The following is a 13,818-nucleotide window of genomic DNA, read 5'->3' on the forward strand; positions in this document are numbered from 1 at the left end:
TAAAATGGAAAAGCAGTTTAACTTTACTAGACAGCAGAATCTCACCTGTTATGACTGTATCTGTTCCTTTTATTGGCTGGCTGTGGCCACACAACATGAGCTATGCCAATGTTGAGTGGCTGATGGGCAGAGAGGGCTGGCATCTGATTAGTCAGGAGAGGCTGTTGCATCATTGTGTAGTGGCTGCTGTGGGGACACAATTTCCTTTTAAAAGGTATGAAATGAAAAAACTAAAAAGAGGTGCAAGAGAAACACAACTTTATAAGATGTGCTACGTTGATGTCATTAGGGGTGCACGATTCAGAAAATGTCACGATTCTAGGGCTGTCCCAAATTATTATTTTTTAAACGCTTAATCTAGCGATTATTTTTTTGATTAGTCGACTAATCTAACGATACATTTCTTGATTAATCTAACGATTAATTTTTTGATTAATCTAACGATTAATTGTTCGATTAATCTAACGATTAATTTTTCAATTAATCTAACGATTAATTTTTCAATTAGCGATTATTTTCCCACTGCTCAATTATTAACAATTTACACAAAACTAATTTCAATAAGGTTCAAATCTCTATTTATTAAAATTGTTTAACACTGCACTGTTCCAAGTAAAATTAATTTTTAGTGCAACCTGAAACCAGATGTAGGCTATCAATCCAACCATAAAATAAAGTCACTTTCAGGAGGAATACAAAAATAAAAACTTAAAGTAAACAGAGCAAGTGCAAAAAGAGTAGTGTATGAGAGATTAACCTGTATTTCCTTTTTTAACAGTAGGTAAAATAATGAATAAGCTCTTGTTTAAAATCCAAGCTCTTCTCCCTTTAATTTAACTTTAATTATTTGTATCTAAAGGCTGGTTAAGCACTGTAGGGAGGAGAAGTTGGACAGTTGTTTTTGTCTCGTTCCAGTGTTTGGCACATCTGGGTGATGGCGTCGGATATGCATTAGCATGTTAGATGTATTTCCACTCAGATACCCAACAACTGCTGAACAACGGCGACACACAGTCCTTGTCTTATCCACCACTCTCTCGCCTGTAGCCTACTACTTGAACTGACCCGAAGACCGACGTTTTCGAGGCGGGCACAGCGTGAGACGAGAAGGCATGACACGGGACGGAGGCTCCAGACTGCAGCCATAGAGTCTCGAAGTTTTGCCAAACTTGCGATCTTAAAGAGGCCGGCGGGAACTCTTGTGGGTCGCCACCACTCGCCATACGTCCTTTCGTGTTGCTATCTCTGACTCACTCACTGGACCGTCGACCTGACAAAAAACTGTGTGTATGTGGAGGAGCTCGGCTAGCTTCAGAGCTAAGGCGGGGCTACAGATCAGGTGTCCCTAGAACCCTGCGTATCTAACAGTAGTTCTGCATTACATTAGTTCCACATTACATTCATTAATTCGCACGCAAGTTTTATTTATTTTATTTAGAGACGCATCGACGCAAATTATTTGTGTCGGTGAATTTACCTAATCGATGACGTCGACGAATCGTCCCAGCCCTACACGATTCGATTCAATATCGATTTTTAGGCTCAAGATTTGATTAAAAATCAATTTTCGATTAAAAAATGATTCTCGATTAAAAAAACGATTCACAGTATGTTTAATTCAAGTATAAAATAAAACTTAAATAAAAAGAGCTTTTCGTTCAGAGTTCGGTGGGAGTTTAGAGCATTGAAAGAGAGTGCATTGGTTGACTGGCATGTTAGGTACTTTAGGTTGTTGTTTGTCCACGTCTTTAATGTTAATCTCTGGGTGATGGTGTACCATGTGAGTTCGCAAGTTTGTGATGTTTCCAAAATACTTAACTTTTGCTTTGCAAAGCCTGTATATAGGATGATTCCTATCAAGTTCCGTCTTCCCCTCGAGGTTATAAAAGCCGAAATGTGCCCAAACTCTCGCCTTCAATGAGGATGGAGCAGGTTGAATAATTCTTTCTGTGAGGTTTGCCATTGTTTGCGCCGACTAAACTACTTCTTATTGATTAAGAGTGCCCAGGCGTCAGTGTGAATTTGACGCAGCGCCATCTATGGGAATGGCTAACTAAACTAATTTCAGGACTATAGTATACACGCCATTACAAAAATGTATAGATTTTTGGAATTCTATGAATCGATTTTGAATCGGTAGAGCATGAATCGCGATACGAATGTGAATCGATTTTTTTGCACACCCCTAGTTGTCATGCACATTTGCAAATGGAAAAACCCTGTTAGAATCCTGGTTAAGCATATACACATTGACAAGGAATTGTGTTTCGTTACACAATTTTTTTATTTTTTTATAGCTGGGTTAACCATTTTTTGGTTTACATTACATTTAAGAAATCATGTTACAACACAAGCCAACAGTATTCCGGTAAATTTAGTGCATGCATACACACTTAATGCAACATAAAAGATTTTGAAGATTTAGTGGATGTCTTAATACAGAGAATTCCCCAGACTAAGTTTGGGTGACTTACCCCCAGTCGCTGATTCTCTGTGGGCCGGCTGTGGTGTCATTGGTAAGGGAGGATGGGGGTGGTGGAGGGGGGTGAGAGGGAGGAGGACCCACTGGTGTCATCTGCTGCCAGGCTGCTGAGACGAGGAGCTGCTGCCCCCGGCTGGACCAGGCTTGCTACAGGGACAGAATAGGAATATCAGGGGTATTATACAATCATCTGTGGATCCCCATAGCTGTGACCAGTATTAAGTCACCCATACCTACGCTGATGTTGGGGGTCGGAGGTTGACTTGGATACACAAGCTACACACCTATTTAGAATCCATGTTTGGGTCTTACCTGAGCAATTACACCAGGTCTCACTGGTAAGGGCTGTATGGGAGGAGCCTGAGTTACCATGGGAACAGAATACCCTGCTGGTTGGTTAAGGTTACCTTAAAAAAAAAAAAAAGGGAAAAAAAGGAGCATAAAACAAACCATTTGTCATTCATGCAGTTTAAAAAGGCTGTGGCTAAATTTATTAGCAAAAGTCAATTTGAAAAGTCAATGTTCAGAAATGTACTGATTATTTATTTTGACAATATGCCAGTATTTGAGTGCCTTAAACGTATAATATGTAATTTTCTGCAGCTAGGAGTCTCTCAATCCAAACAATGTAGTTAAACACAGCCTTTTGATGACATCGTGAAGTTGCGTGGGATTATGGGAGTTGTAGTTTTCATTGTTAAACACCATTGCCGATTAAAATGTATCTGTTCACGGATGAGGGAGAACATTCCTGGCACAACACCGGTAACAGAGACGTAGCGTTACGGATGGCCGGTGTTTGGATTGTTATAATGATAGTGGCTGGCTGCTAGCTGGCTGGGGGGTAATTGTGGATGCATCCCCAGGGCTGTTGTCAGCTCTCATCCTGACTGCAGTCTCTTAGCACCGGGAAGTGAAGCAGACAGACCAGGGTGTGCTAGCTGGCTAAATTAGCATTAGATTAGTCGGCAAACTTGATCGTGGGTTAGCCCAGTGCTGTAAACCGTGGTCAAAACAATCATATTCAAAGTAACTTTATGAGCGTGTTGAACGATGTTGTAATCTTATAACGTTACCCACCAAGCATTAGCTAATTTCAATGTAGCATATTGTAGTAACCCTAAACTGGATCTATCGATATTAAAATATCAATAAATTAGGTCTCTGCTATATTACTGTGTTGCAAAGTGTCATGTTATCAATTAAAAAAATTATGCTGTGTGGCAGAAAAAAGCAGTATTACGGCTACTGAGTAGAATTCTTTGTAACATTGTATGATTTACAATTACTCTTGAACGTATCATCTGATGTATCCCGTGTTTTGATGGAAGTTAGAGTAACTAGAGGGGTCAAAGGATATATGATACCACTGACAGACATCCCATGTCATTGAAATAAAATTACAGATTTCTCTGAATTGAACATTGTTGGAAACAATTGGGATAATGTAAGTACACAAGTCAACAAAATATATAACATAGGTTGAGTCATTTTTAGACATTTTAATGCAGAAATATTAAATTTTGTACCTTTAACCTTGACAGTAAGTATTATGGCCAATGAGTCACCATTGAATGTTCAAAATGTTTGTAAATGTGAGTAGATGTTAATGTAAATGCAATAAATAAAAGAGACATAAAATATATATAAGAGACATAAAATATATTTAAAAATATATTGTTGCATGTACATCCCTAATGCAAGTTGTGTTGTGTCTACTACAAGATAATGGAAGTAAATTCATGTGTTTTATTTTTATTTTACACATACGCTTTACAACATATGCTTTAAAAGAAGCAAGTTATAACACAGTGAGAACAAATAAAATCATGTATCGAAATAAAAAATGTTAAGTCATTGATAATCGTTTTATCATCGCATCGTAGGCCTCTGAATCGGAAACGAATTATGAGGTGCCTAGAGATTCACACACCTAATCTTGGTGAAGCTATAGCACCACCTCATTTACAGTTTGGCACTTTTTATTGGAAAAGATTGAGTACATGTCTTTAAAACCCTTCTTATAACACTGGAACGCATTTTAAATATTCAATCTGTGAAGAAAAAATTACTTAAATAAAAAAAAAAAAAATGTTATGTAAAAACTGTAAGCAGCGTGAAGTCTGCATACCTTGCATGGTGGGAGGACAAAGAAGAAGGGCAGGTGGGAAGGGGTCAGTGCACCCAAACTGACCATTCCCAGTTGTTAGAGCTATTCCAGGATGCAACACTGAGGGAGCTGACTGGTTTATAGCCTGCATTAGAAAAGAGTACAAGGAGGCATTGGCAGATAAGACAGTGGAATTAATGAAACAGAGATCAAGTGGCAGGCAGAAGAGAATATAGCGAAGAAAGAGAAAATGTGAAAAGAATAGTCAGAATATAGATTTAGAGGAAATTAGGTGAATGAAACAAAATGAAAGGACAGACACGGTAAGAAGATTAGCGATAATTCTTGAGCACAACCATTAACCATGTCACATCAGTGAGAAATACGAAGACCGATATTCTGAGATTATACGTTATAGTACCTTCTTCCCTGAAGAGGGCAACATTAGGTCATCAGCACCAGAGCCGTATATTAGAGAGAGTTTGGCCAACTAGGGAATTGAATGTTCTGAGCTATCCCGTTATGCAATTGGTTCCGAGGTGGTCACGTGTTTCATGGACTCCATGTTGTATACCAACATTCATCTGATTCCCATTGACATAGTGCAGGGAATAGTGGAAAAATTTAATAAATTATTAAAAAAATGACATAAATCACTGAAAAAATGCCCTACTGTTGCGCGTTTGGCTGCAATGAAAGACAGGGAAGCGGCAAAAGATTTCACAAGTTCCCCCGTAAACCAAAAAGGCAAAAAGTATGGGAGCTGAAGGTGAAAAGAGCAAACTGGAGGGCAAGTGACTACTGATTATTGTGTGAGGTAAATGTCAATTTCTTTCTTTGACTTATGATAATAAATTACATAGGACAAATATAGTAATACCATCGTTAATGTCTACCATGCTGTCAAAAACACACACTGCTTTAGAAATGAATGAAGTTTGAAGTTATCCAAGCCTTATGCTAGCGTTTTTCGCTAGCACTCCATGTACCTAAATGCTTAGAAATGCTTGTCATCTTGTCATAGTCATGACTTGAATTTAAGCTAGTCTGACTTCAATTGTCATCTGTAACTCAGATGTAATCTACTGTGACCACAAAGGCATGTCATTTATGTTGATTTAGATCACCAAATATTATTAATACATAACTTTGCCTCGGTTACTACTAAGTTATTATTTCTAGCGTGATAACGTTATGGTCCTGTCCTACTGCGATTTACAGCTGACCAAAACACACTTTTTACCCGTATGCTGTCGGTCGCATTATCATTGTCTTATTGTGTATTTTGTCAAAAGACTGAGTAACTTTTTTAAGAGTTCAGTTGCTAGTCATGACGTTTTTGGATGTACAGGAATCGTGTGTTTGTAGCGCAAGTAAGTTACTGAATGCCCTTCTGTATTTGGCCTGTCTTGCTCTCCTGACGTGGTCACTCACTACAACGGGCATTTTTTTAGGGGCCCATTTACGATATAGAAGGTAAATATACACTGGAATATTTCCGTAAGGGCCTTTTACATATTGACAAACATTGATAATAACATGTATATGCCTGTTTATAGTGAAAATTTGCAATTTATTTCAAGATAGCATAGAGTCATCTGACGATGGTATCCAATATGGTGCCCATGATTTGAGTTGGCCAAACTCTCTCTAATATACGGCTCTGATCAGCACAGAAACATTACCAAAGATTGGAAATATTTATAGGTGTATCTATTTATTATTTATTTATGTTCTCTGTCCTGACAAAAATGGGGTGTGACAATGTGTAGTGGCATAATTTTCAAATGATATAATCTAGCCAATGCTATGCTGAATGATTTAATGATTTTAGAAGCTAAATGGCATTGCTACTGTAGTAGTTTAAAAAGACCTGACTGTGGTGTCTGTAAATCAAGATCTGTGTCACACGGATATAAATGATTACTGTTGTAATTAAAAATACAATACAGGAGGTGAACATGCCCTGGTCCAGAAAGACAGAAAAAGTATTAGTAGCAAACATTCACACTGCTACAGTATCTCACCTGAGTGTGGACTGGTATGTTGCTGTAGCCTAGAGGGAGGCCAGAGGAGGCAGTGGGGGCTACAGGGGGTCTTGAGAAATGAATGGTGTTCTGATTTATAGCGTCAAAGACTGCATTGGTGGGCCGACTGTGGCACATGTCCATGATACGGAAAGATGACTGCACACTGGAGAGAACAAGAGGAGATGTAGTGGGGTGAGGAGGAAAGTTTTATGACTGGAGTTCAAATTACGGTCAGCAATAATGCATTGATGCCATCCCTTTGTACATGGCTAGTTCATACAGGAATGAAAAAAGAAACAATAAAACAAACAAGAGTATGCACGCGAACACATTTTGTATCAGTTGTGTCAGTTGTAGCAGCCTTACTGGTTACTGTGTGGGTAGTCCAGCAGATGAGTCATAGTGAGGAAGGGGTGATTGAGGACACTGGAGGGAACAGTCCTGTCCCCAGCATCGATCAGCAGCATGCTCTTGAGCAGAGACACAAACTCCCTCCGATCAGCCTTCTCTGCTTGCATGTCACTGTTATCATGACTCAGCACCAAGTTCACCTGACAGATGGAAGCAGTTAGGCACACAGAGAGAAAACACTGCATATGAGAACCACACAGGGCAACAGTTAAAGTCACAATTAATTTAAAACCTGAACTAATAAGCTCATATGATTGTTTTACAGCGGTGATCACACTGCTGCGTATCCAAATTTGAACCTGAAATTGTCCGTGATCTTGTCCCTCCTTTGTTGGATTTGTTCAAAGGGGTTTAAATTTGATTTGAAAGTAATTTGGTCTGGTTAGACTTACGTGTGCTATGTCATCCAGACAGCTGAAAATGTACTTTCTGGCCTCTTTGGATTTAAGTCCCGTCTCTTTCTCATGCTCTTCTGTTGTCTGGAGGAGGAACAGAGTTATTAAGACAATGAAAAATCTCAAGAATGTAGGTGCAGTATTTAAAGATGTTTGTATAGACATGTTTTTGCATATCTGTGTATTGAAAGCTACCACTTGATTTGTCATATTTAAATGATAAGGAACAAAAGGTCAACGTATTACATTAAATATACACGGGCAATGGGAGCAAACCATGTGTTTCCATGTAAATCTGTGTGGTCATTCGGTTTTGCTGGGAAGTACACTGACAGATAAACATTAGGCCCACATTCATATAAAATGTATTTACAGTCAGCTCTGCAGGTAGTCTAAGGGTGCTGACATACCAGGCCGATTATCGGCCGTTAGACAATCTGGCGAGGTCAGTGACTCAAATCTGTTCGGTGTGTCCCGTGCCGTCGTCCGTCTGGGGGGCTGTCGGCGTTCATTTTGGCCGACCTGACATGTTCGGGCGGCGGCAGGGCAGTCGGGACTCACCCGGAAATGACAAGCGGGATGAGGTGACTAGAGTCTCTCAAAATCTGACGAAACTCTTTTAAACTGACCTTTGCTGAGCTGAAATGAAGACAGATTCAGCAACTGCATGGCCTATTTCTCGCTTAAAATGTTTTCAGAAACCTGTTTCAGTGAACTATTTTAGTACAATATGAGATCGTATTCTGAACGGCCGCCATGACAGTCTGGCTTTGAATTTCCGGAGAAAACATACCCATGTGACATGTTCGTCCAATCAGCTGCCGGTTTTCATTTCTTGGGCAACATTACAGATTAGCGCCGCCTGCTGTTAAAGAGATGTATTACATCATGTCTCCTCTCGTCTTTTTGGTCTGTTCTGTGGCAGTTTTTTGGACCTCGGGGACGCGACTGATCATATTGACGGGGTTTTCTGTCAACGGTCGGCCGTCGGCTATATGTGTCTACACCTTAAGCCGTTTCACATTTCCTAGAGCTTTCCTCAGGACCTGCCGGCTTTGTCTTGTTTCGAAAAGCTTATGCATTTGTTTTCATTGGTAATGTACTGTCAATTCATACTTTTTTCCCCTTGCTGCAAGGACTTTCACTTGAATTTCAAATGAATCTCCTGCCTTTTTAATTTCAAGTCTCACCTTCCCAGTTAATCTGTGTGTCTGTATGTCCCCACCACCACCAAAGGAATCACTGACTGTAAATGATGTGTGGTTGACAGGAGGATGTGTAGTGTGTGTGTGGTTGCAGGTCTATAACATGTTTTGCGTAGGAGTGTATATTTGTGCAATTTGTGTGCAGGTACCTTTAGTCTCCATGAGGCGTAGGGAGAGTTGGACTCTTTGGAGAAGAAACGAGAGGTCTTGGTCCCCTTGTTGAGCAGCTGCTCGGCAGGCAGGCCCTGAGTCTGAGAGATGTACCGGATCTGACAGAGAGAGAGAAAGAGAGAAAAGAAAAGAAAAGAAAGAAAGAAACCAAAAGGAACAGGCAGAGAAAAAGAGAGAGATAAATTAATAAGAAAAGTAAAAGAAAAATTCAAGTATATTCAAAAATAGACAATGGTTTACATCACACCAACTTGGCAAAATAAGATAATCAACTTGAATCAATTTTTATTTTTTTACTCAGCTACTGGAAATACAGCCTTTACTTCAGCTGATGAATTCCAACCATATATGTACAAGTCGGAACCATATGTCAGCAGCTTATTACTGTGGAGGTACATTTAGGAGCCTTATTTACTATTTGACTTACTAATCAACTCATACCATAAAGGAGATAAAGAAAATAAATCAGGGCTCCAGACTAACTTTTTGCCTTGGTTGCACTGGTGCGCCTAACTTTTTTTATTTAGGTGCACCAGCACAAATATTTTTCCTTGCGTCGCTTTTAACGCTGAATGGCGATACACGATATAAAGCTTTGTATTTTTTTTACAAAGTGGGCTAAATGTTAAATTTTAAGTCAAAGCCACTTTTCACAAGCTCTTTTATTAAAACCGATTGTGATTAAAATAAAATGCAAAACCAGTTTGAAAATATACAGCTGCATCACATGTAAATGAAAGTTTTTATCTCTCTCTCTCTCTCTCTCTCTCTCTCTCTATATATATATATATATATATATATATATATATATCTCTATCTATCTATCTATCTATCTATCTATCTATCTATCTATCTATCTATCTATCTATCTATCTATATCTATATCTATCTATCTGAGAAAGCTCCTTCACTTGTTTTCAACAACACTAACAGACTGATAAAAAGAGAAAGAGGACGCCCGGATAGCTCAGTTGGTATATAGAGGTTCGACTCCGACCTGCAGCCCTTTCTTGCATGTCATTCCCCCCTCTCTCTTCCCTTTCTTGTCTTCAGCTTTCCTATCAAAATAAAGGCCGAAATCTTTAAAAAAATAAATAAAAATAAAGACCAAAAGACATAGGGAGACAGGGGAAGAGAGGGGGAGTGCGATGGACTGAAGCGTATTCTACTCACAGAGTGACGGCTGACTCATTATGAAGGGGTCCAGCACGGGTCGAATGCACTTTGGCGGGTCAGAGGCGTTACACACGTCTTGTGTAGGCTATGAAATGTCTGTATTGTCACTGCACTGCATTTTTATGAACTATGACATTCTGGCCATGGGTCACATCTCTCACCCAGGTCCAGCAGGCTCCGTCTTACACGCTATTACTCAATGAACTGAAGTTAGTTGCATTTAATAACTTCTAATGTGTTTTTTCCAAAGGAAAAAAAGTTTTTTTGTTTTTTAATGTCCCGAGATTAACATTCTTTCGGATCTAGCTATGGCCACGCCAAGACCCGCCCTACGAAGCAGCTCGATTGGTTGCGGTTAGACATTTCACCTCGAGTGGTTAAGGTTAGGATTGGTCAGGGGATAGGACCTGAACAAATGGGGTTACGTTACCTTGGACGCCTGGCCAATAGTAGTGATTGAAGGGCTGGTATTTCGCAGACCGGAAACAAAACAGACACACGCCGCGGCCGCACATACTTCTTTGGGCTTGTGAGCCACGTAGCTGGTAGGCTCGTCACGCCGATTAGCTTCGGAGTGAGTAGTGACTCTAGAGTCATAGTGAGAGAACCAGAGTTTCCCCTGTTCTTTCTAACCACGGTGGGAAACCTGGAGCAGGAAAAGTTACCCCTCTCCTTGAGTTTATGGAGAAGGACAACCAGGAAATGAGTCGGGGGAAACTCTACCAAACGCTACCAAACTACACCCACTGCAGTCGCTATGACGACCAGCCACGCTCGCCTAAGGCATGAGGCAGTACTATCTGCAATGGAAAAAGGAGGTAACAGTGTTACATTGTGTGACAGATTATTAGCTCCAAGTGTGAATGTTGGTGTGAAATTGAACACTACGTATATATATATGCCAATGTTGTTTTACCTGGTTTTACCTTGTTGTTTACCTGCCCAAGGACTACAGGTGGAAATTAGCAATTGTTGCTATAACCTGGCCCAAGACATATTCTCTTGTTTAACAAGTTTAATGTTTATTTGTGCATTGTCTCGGTTTCAAATAAATCAATTTCCATTCCATTTCCATTTCAATAAAAAAATAATTTGCACAAAGCAAGCCAATCCACTTTTCCCATGTTGATAAGAGCATTAAAATGAGAAAATATAATGGGACGAAAAGAAGTCAAGTGACATTTAAAATAGATAAAAATGTGCGATTAATTGCAATTAATCGTGAGTTAACTATGTCATTAATGCAATTAATCGTGATTAAATATTTTAATCGTTTGACAGCACTACTGTAAATGTTTATCGTGAAGAGAAAGGAAAAATCATCAAGGCCAGATGTGAATACCATGAACTGGCTGATATTTAAAAGACAAATGGAAATGATAGTTCAAACTCAAATAAGACTATATTTGCAAAACAACATGAGGCAAAGACAACATCTCCATCATGTATACCTATGTTATACTCAGCAAATTGGGGCAAAAAAATAATAATAAATCATACACTGAAGATTCAGCTTATGCCGTGTGGAGAGGTGCAAGGCCCGTACATTGCTGCTTGCAGCTTTACTTTACAAATGTATTTTTCTTCAATACACCATACCTAAAATATGAGAAATATGCCCATTTAGTGTCAGCTCAGCTCACCTGCAGACAGGGCTGTAGTACTTGAGTGTCTCGGACTCGTGCCCTGACTCAAGACGTTTTTCTGTTGTCTTGGACTTGTTGGTATTCAGACTCAGACTTGTCTCGGACTCGCCAAATATTCTAGTTGGTCCAGCACTATATGTACCTTTCTCTTTCAAAACAAAATCATTGATTTAGCGTGCTTTAGAAAAACAGGTATTAGTTTAATTACAAATCTATCTAGAACAGGCATTGACATTGGTCGCGGTCAGTGTAACGCTTATCAGTTAAATTTTCTAAAGCACAAACGGACATTTGGAAAAACAGAAAAATGGTTTCCAATGTCCAATTTTTCATTTTTTTCCCACCTTGACAAATAAAAAAGTTGGATCTTTAAACTGTTTTTCCAATTTAGAGTTTTTATTCAGAGGATCAGAAATTTAGAAAATTACAAAATTGCATCTGGTCTCCAATTATTCAATACTGCAATGGTATTCTCTCCCTTGTTCCGCCTAGGCATTGACATTGGTCGCGGTCAGTGTAACGCTTATCAGTTAAATTTTCTAAAGCACAAACGGACATTTGGAAAAACAGAAAAATGGTTTCCAATGTCCAATTTTTCATTTTTTTCCCACCTTGACAAATAAAAAAATTGGATCTTTAAACTGTTTTTCCAATTTAGAGTTTTTATTCAGAGGATCAGAAATTTAGAAAATTACAAAATTGCATCTGGGCTCCAATTATTCAATACTGCAATGGTATTCTCTCCCTTGTTCCGCCTAGGCATTGACATTGGTCGCGGTCAGTGTAACGCTTATCAGTTAAATTTTCTAAAGCACAAACGGACATTTGGAAAAACAGAAAAATGGTTTCCAATGTCCAATTTTTCATTTTTTTCCCCACCTTGACAAATAAAAAAATTGGATCTTTAAACTGTTTTTCCAATTTTCAGTTTTTATTCAGAGGATCAGAAATTTAGAAAATTACAAAATTGCATCTGGGCTCCAATTATTCAATACTGCAATGGTATTCTCTCCCTTGTTCCGCCTAGCTACGCCCCCCCCCACTCGAAACCATCAGTTGCAATCACCTCTGACCCCAAAGTTTTTTTTTTTTGGTCCATATGCAATTAATGACCTGCATATTCCGCAAAGTAGAGGAAGAGAATACCATTGCAGTACTGAATAATTGGAGCTCAGACGCAATTTTGTAATTTTCGCAATTACTGATCCTCTGAATAAAAAACTGAAAATTGGAAACAGGTTAAAGATCCAATAAAATCCTTAATTTGTCAAGGTGGGAAGAAAATGACAAATTTGATATTTTAACAAATTTTTCTGCTTTTCCAAATGTTGGTTTGTGCTTAGAAAATTGAACTGATAAGTGTTACACTGACCGGTCGCCTGGTATACGCCATATACCTCAATCATCAGGCATCAATCATTTTCACTTAGGCATCAGACACAATGTCAGCGAGCACTTTGTTCTATGGATTCTTCAGGACAAGTAAAACGTTCAAGAGCCGTTTTTACTGACACCTGTGTTGCTTGTTATTGGTTAAATTTTCCATCAGCAGTCCAGAATGTTCTTGTTACACCAGAATAACATCTAAAATGTGAAGTTGCAATTCAGCTTTATGTGACTTAAGTGAAATTGTTATACTTAAAGTAAATAATATGGCCTAATTTGATCCTATAGTGTGTTGCTCTGCATTGCTTTTTGATCATTACAAGTAATAAAGCAAAATGATGATCTTAAAATAGAAATACTGTCTCTCCCATCACATAAATTATGAACAGTTAAGTAAGTGGTCTTGAAGAGGATTCTTTTTTTTCTGTCTCGGTCTTGACCGTCTCTCATTTGGTCCTCGTCTTGGACTTGTCTTGGACTCGACAAAGGTGGACTTGACTACAGCCCTGCCTGCAGAGAAGCCGCCCCACACTAAACTCCAATATCAGCCTACATTAGTGTCATGTTTTACATGCAAAACATTTTAATGCCTTTGTTCATCATATATGATATAAAAAAGAAAAAACACATCAGATGTCCACACAGTCAGTAGCCTGGCTGACACCAGACCCACTCTCAGTTGTAATTGAGAGTGGGTCTGGGAAAGGTTCATTGACAGTTCATTTCCAAAGGGGCGTCACCAACAGACGCCGCTCAAATGCCTCTGGGCGCAATGGATATGTTGAATGTAAACAAAAAGCTGCTCG

General features: G+C 39.1%; 1 protein-coding gene across 2 annotated transcripts in view; it reads right to left on the minus strand.

Moving 5' to 3' along the window:
• The window catches only part of LOC120563339 (homeodomain-interacting protein kinase 3-like), a 53,441-nt gene that overhangs the window by 5,627 nt on the left and 33,996 nt on the right, over positions 1–13,818 (minus strand). The window contains exons 6-13 of one of the 2 annotated variants that reach the window (XM_039807454.1): positions 8,783–8,902; positions 7,426–7,512; positions 6,989–7,173; positions 6,620–6,785; positions 4,614–4,737; positions 2,795–2,889; positions 2,475–2,629; positions 46–183 (exon numbers count right to left, since the gene is read on the minus strand). In XM_039807454.1, the coding sequence (XP_039663388.1) occupies positions 46–183; positions 2,475–2,629; positions 2,795–2,889; positions 4,614–4,737; positions 6,620–6,785; positions 6,989–7,173; positions 7,426–7,512; positions 8,783–8,902 (1,070 nt within the window). Of the gene's footprint in view, positions 1–45; positions 187–2,474; positions 2,630–2,794; positions 2,890–4,613; positions 4,738–6,619; positions 6,786–6,988; positions 7,174–7,425; positions 7,513–8,782; positions 8,903–13,818 lie in introns of both variants that reach the window. The other variant, XM_039807453.1, reaches the window with a different exon arrangement.

This window comes from Perca fluviatilis, chromosome 8, assembly GCF_010015445.1.
Source record: "Perca fluviatilis chromosome 8, GENO_Pfluv_1.0, whole genome shotgun sequence".
Classification (NCBI taxonomy): domain Eukaryota; kingdom Metazoa; phylum Chordata; class Actinopteri; order Perciformes; family Percidae; genus Perca; species Perca fluviatilis.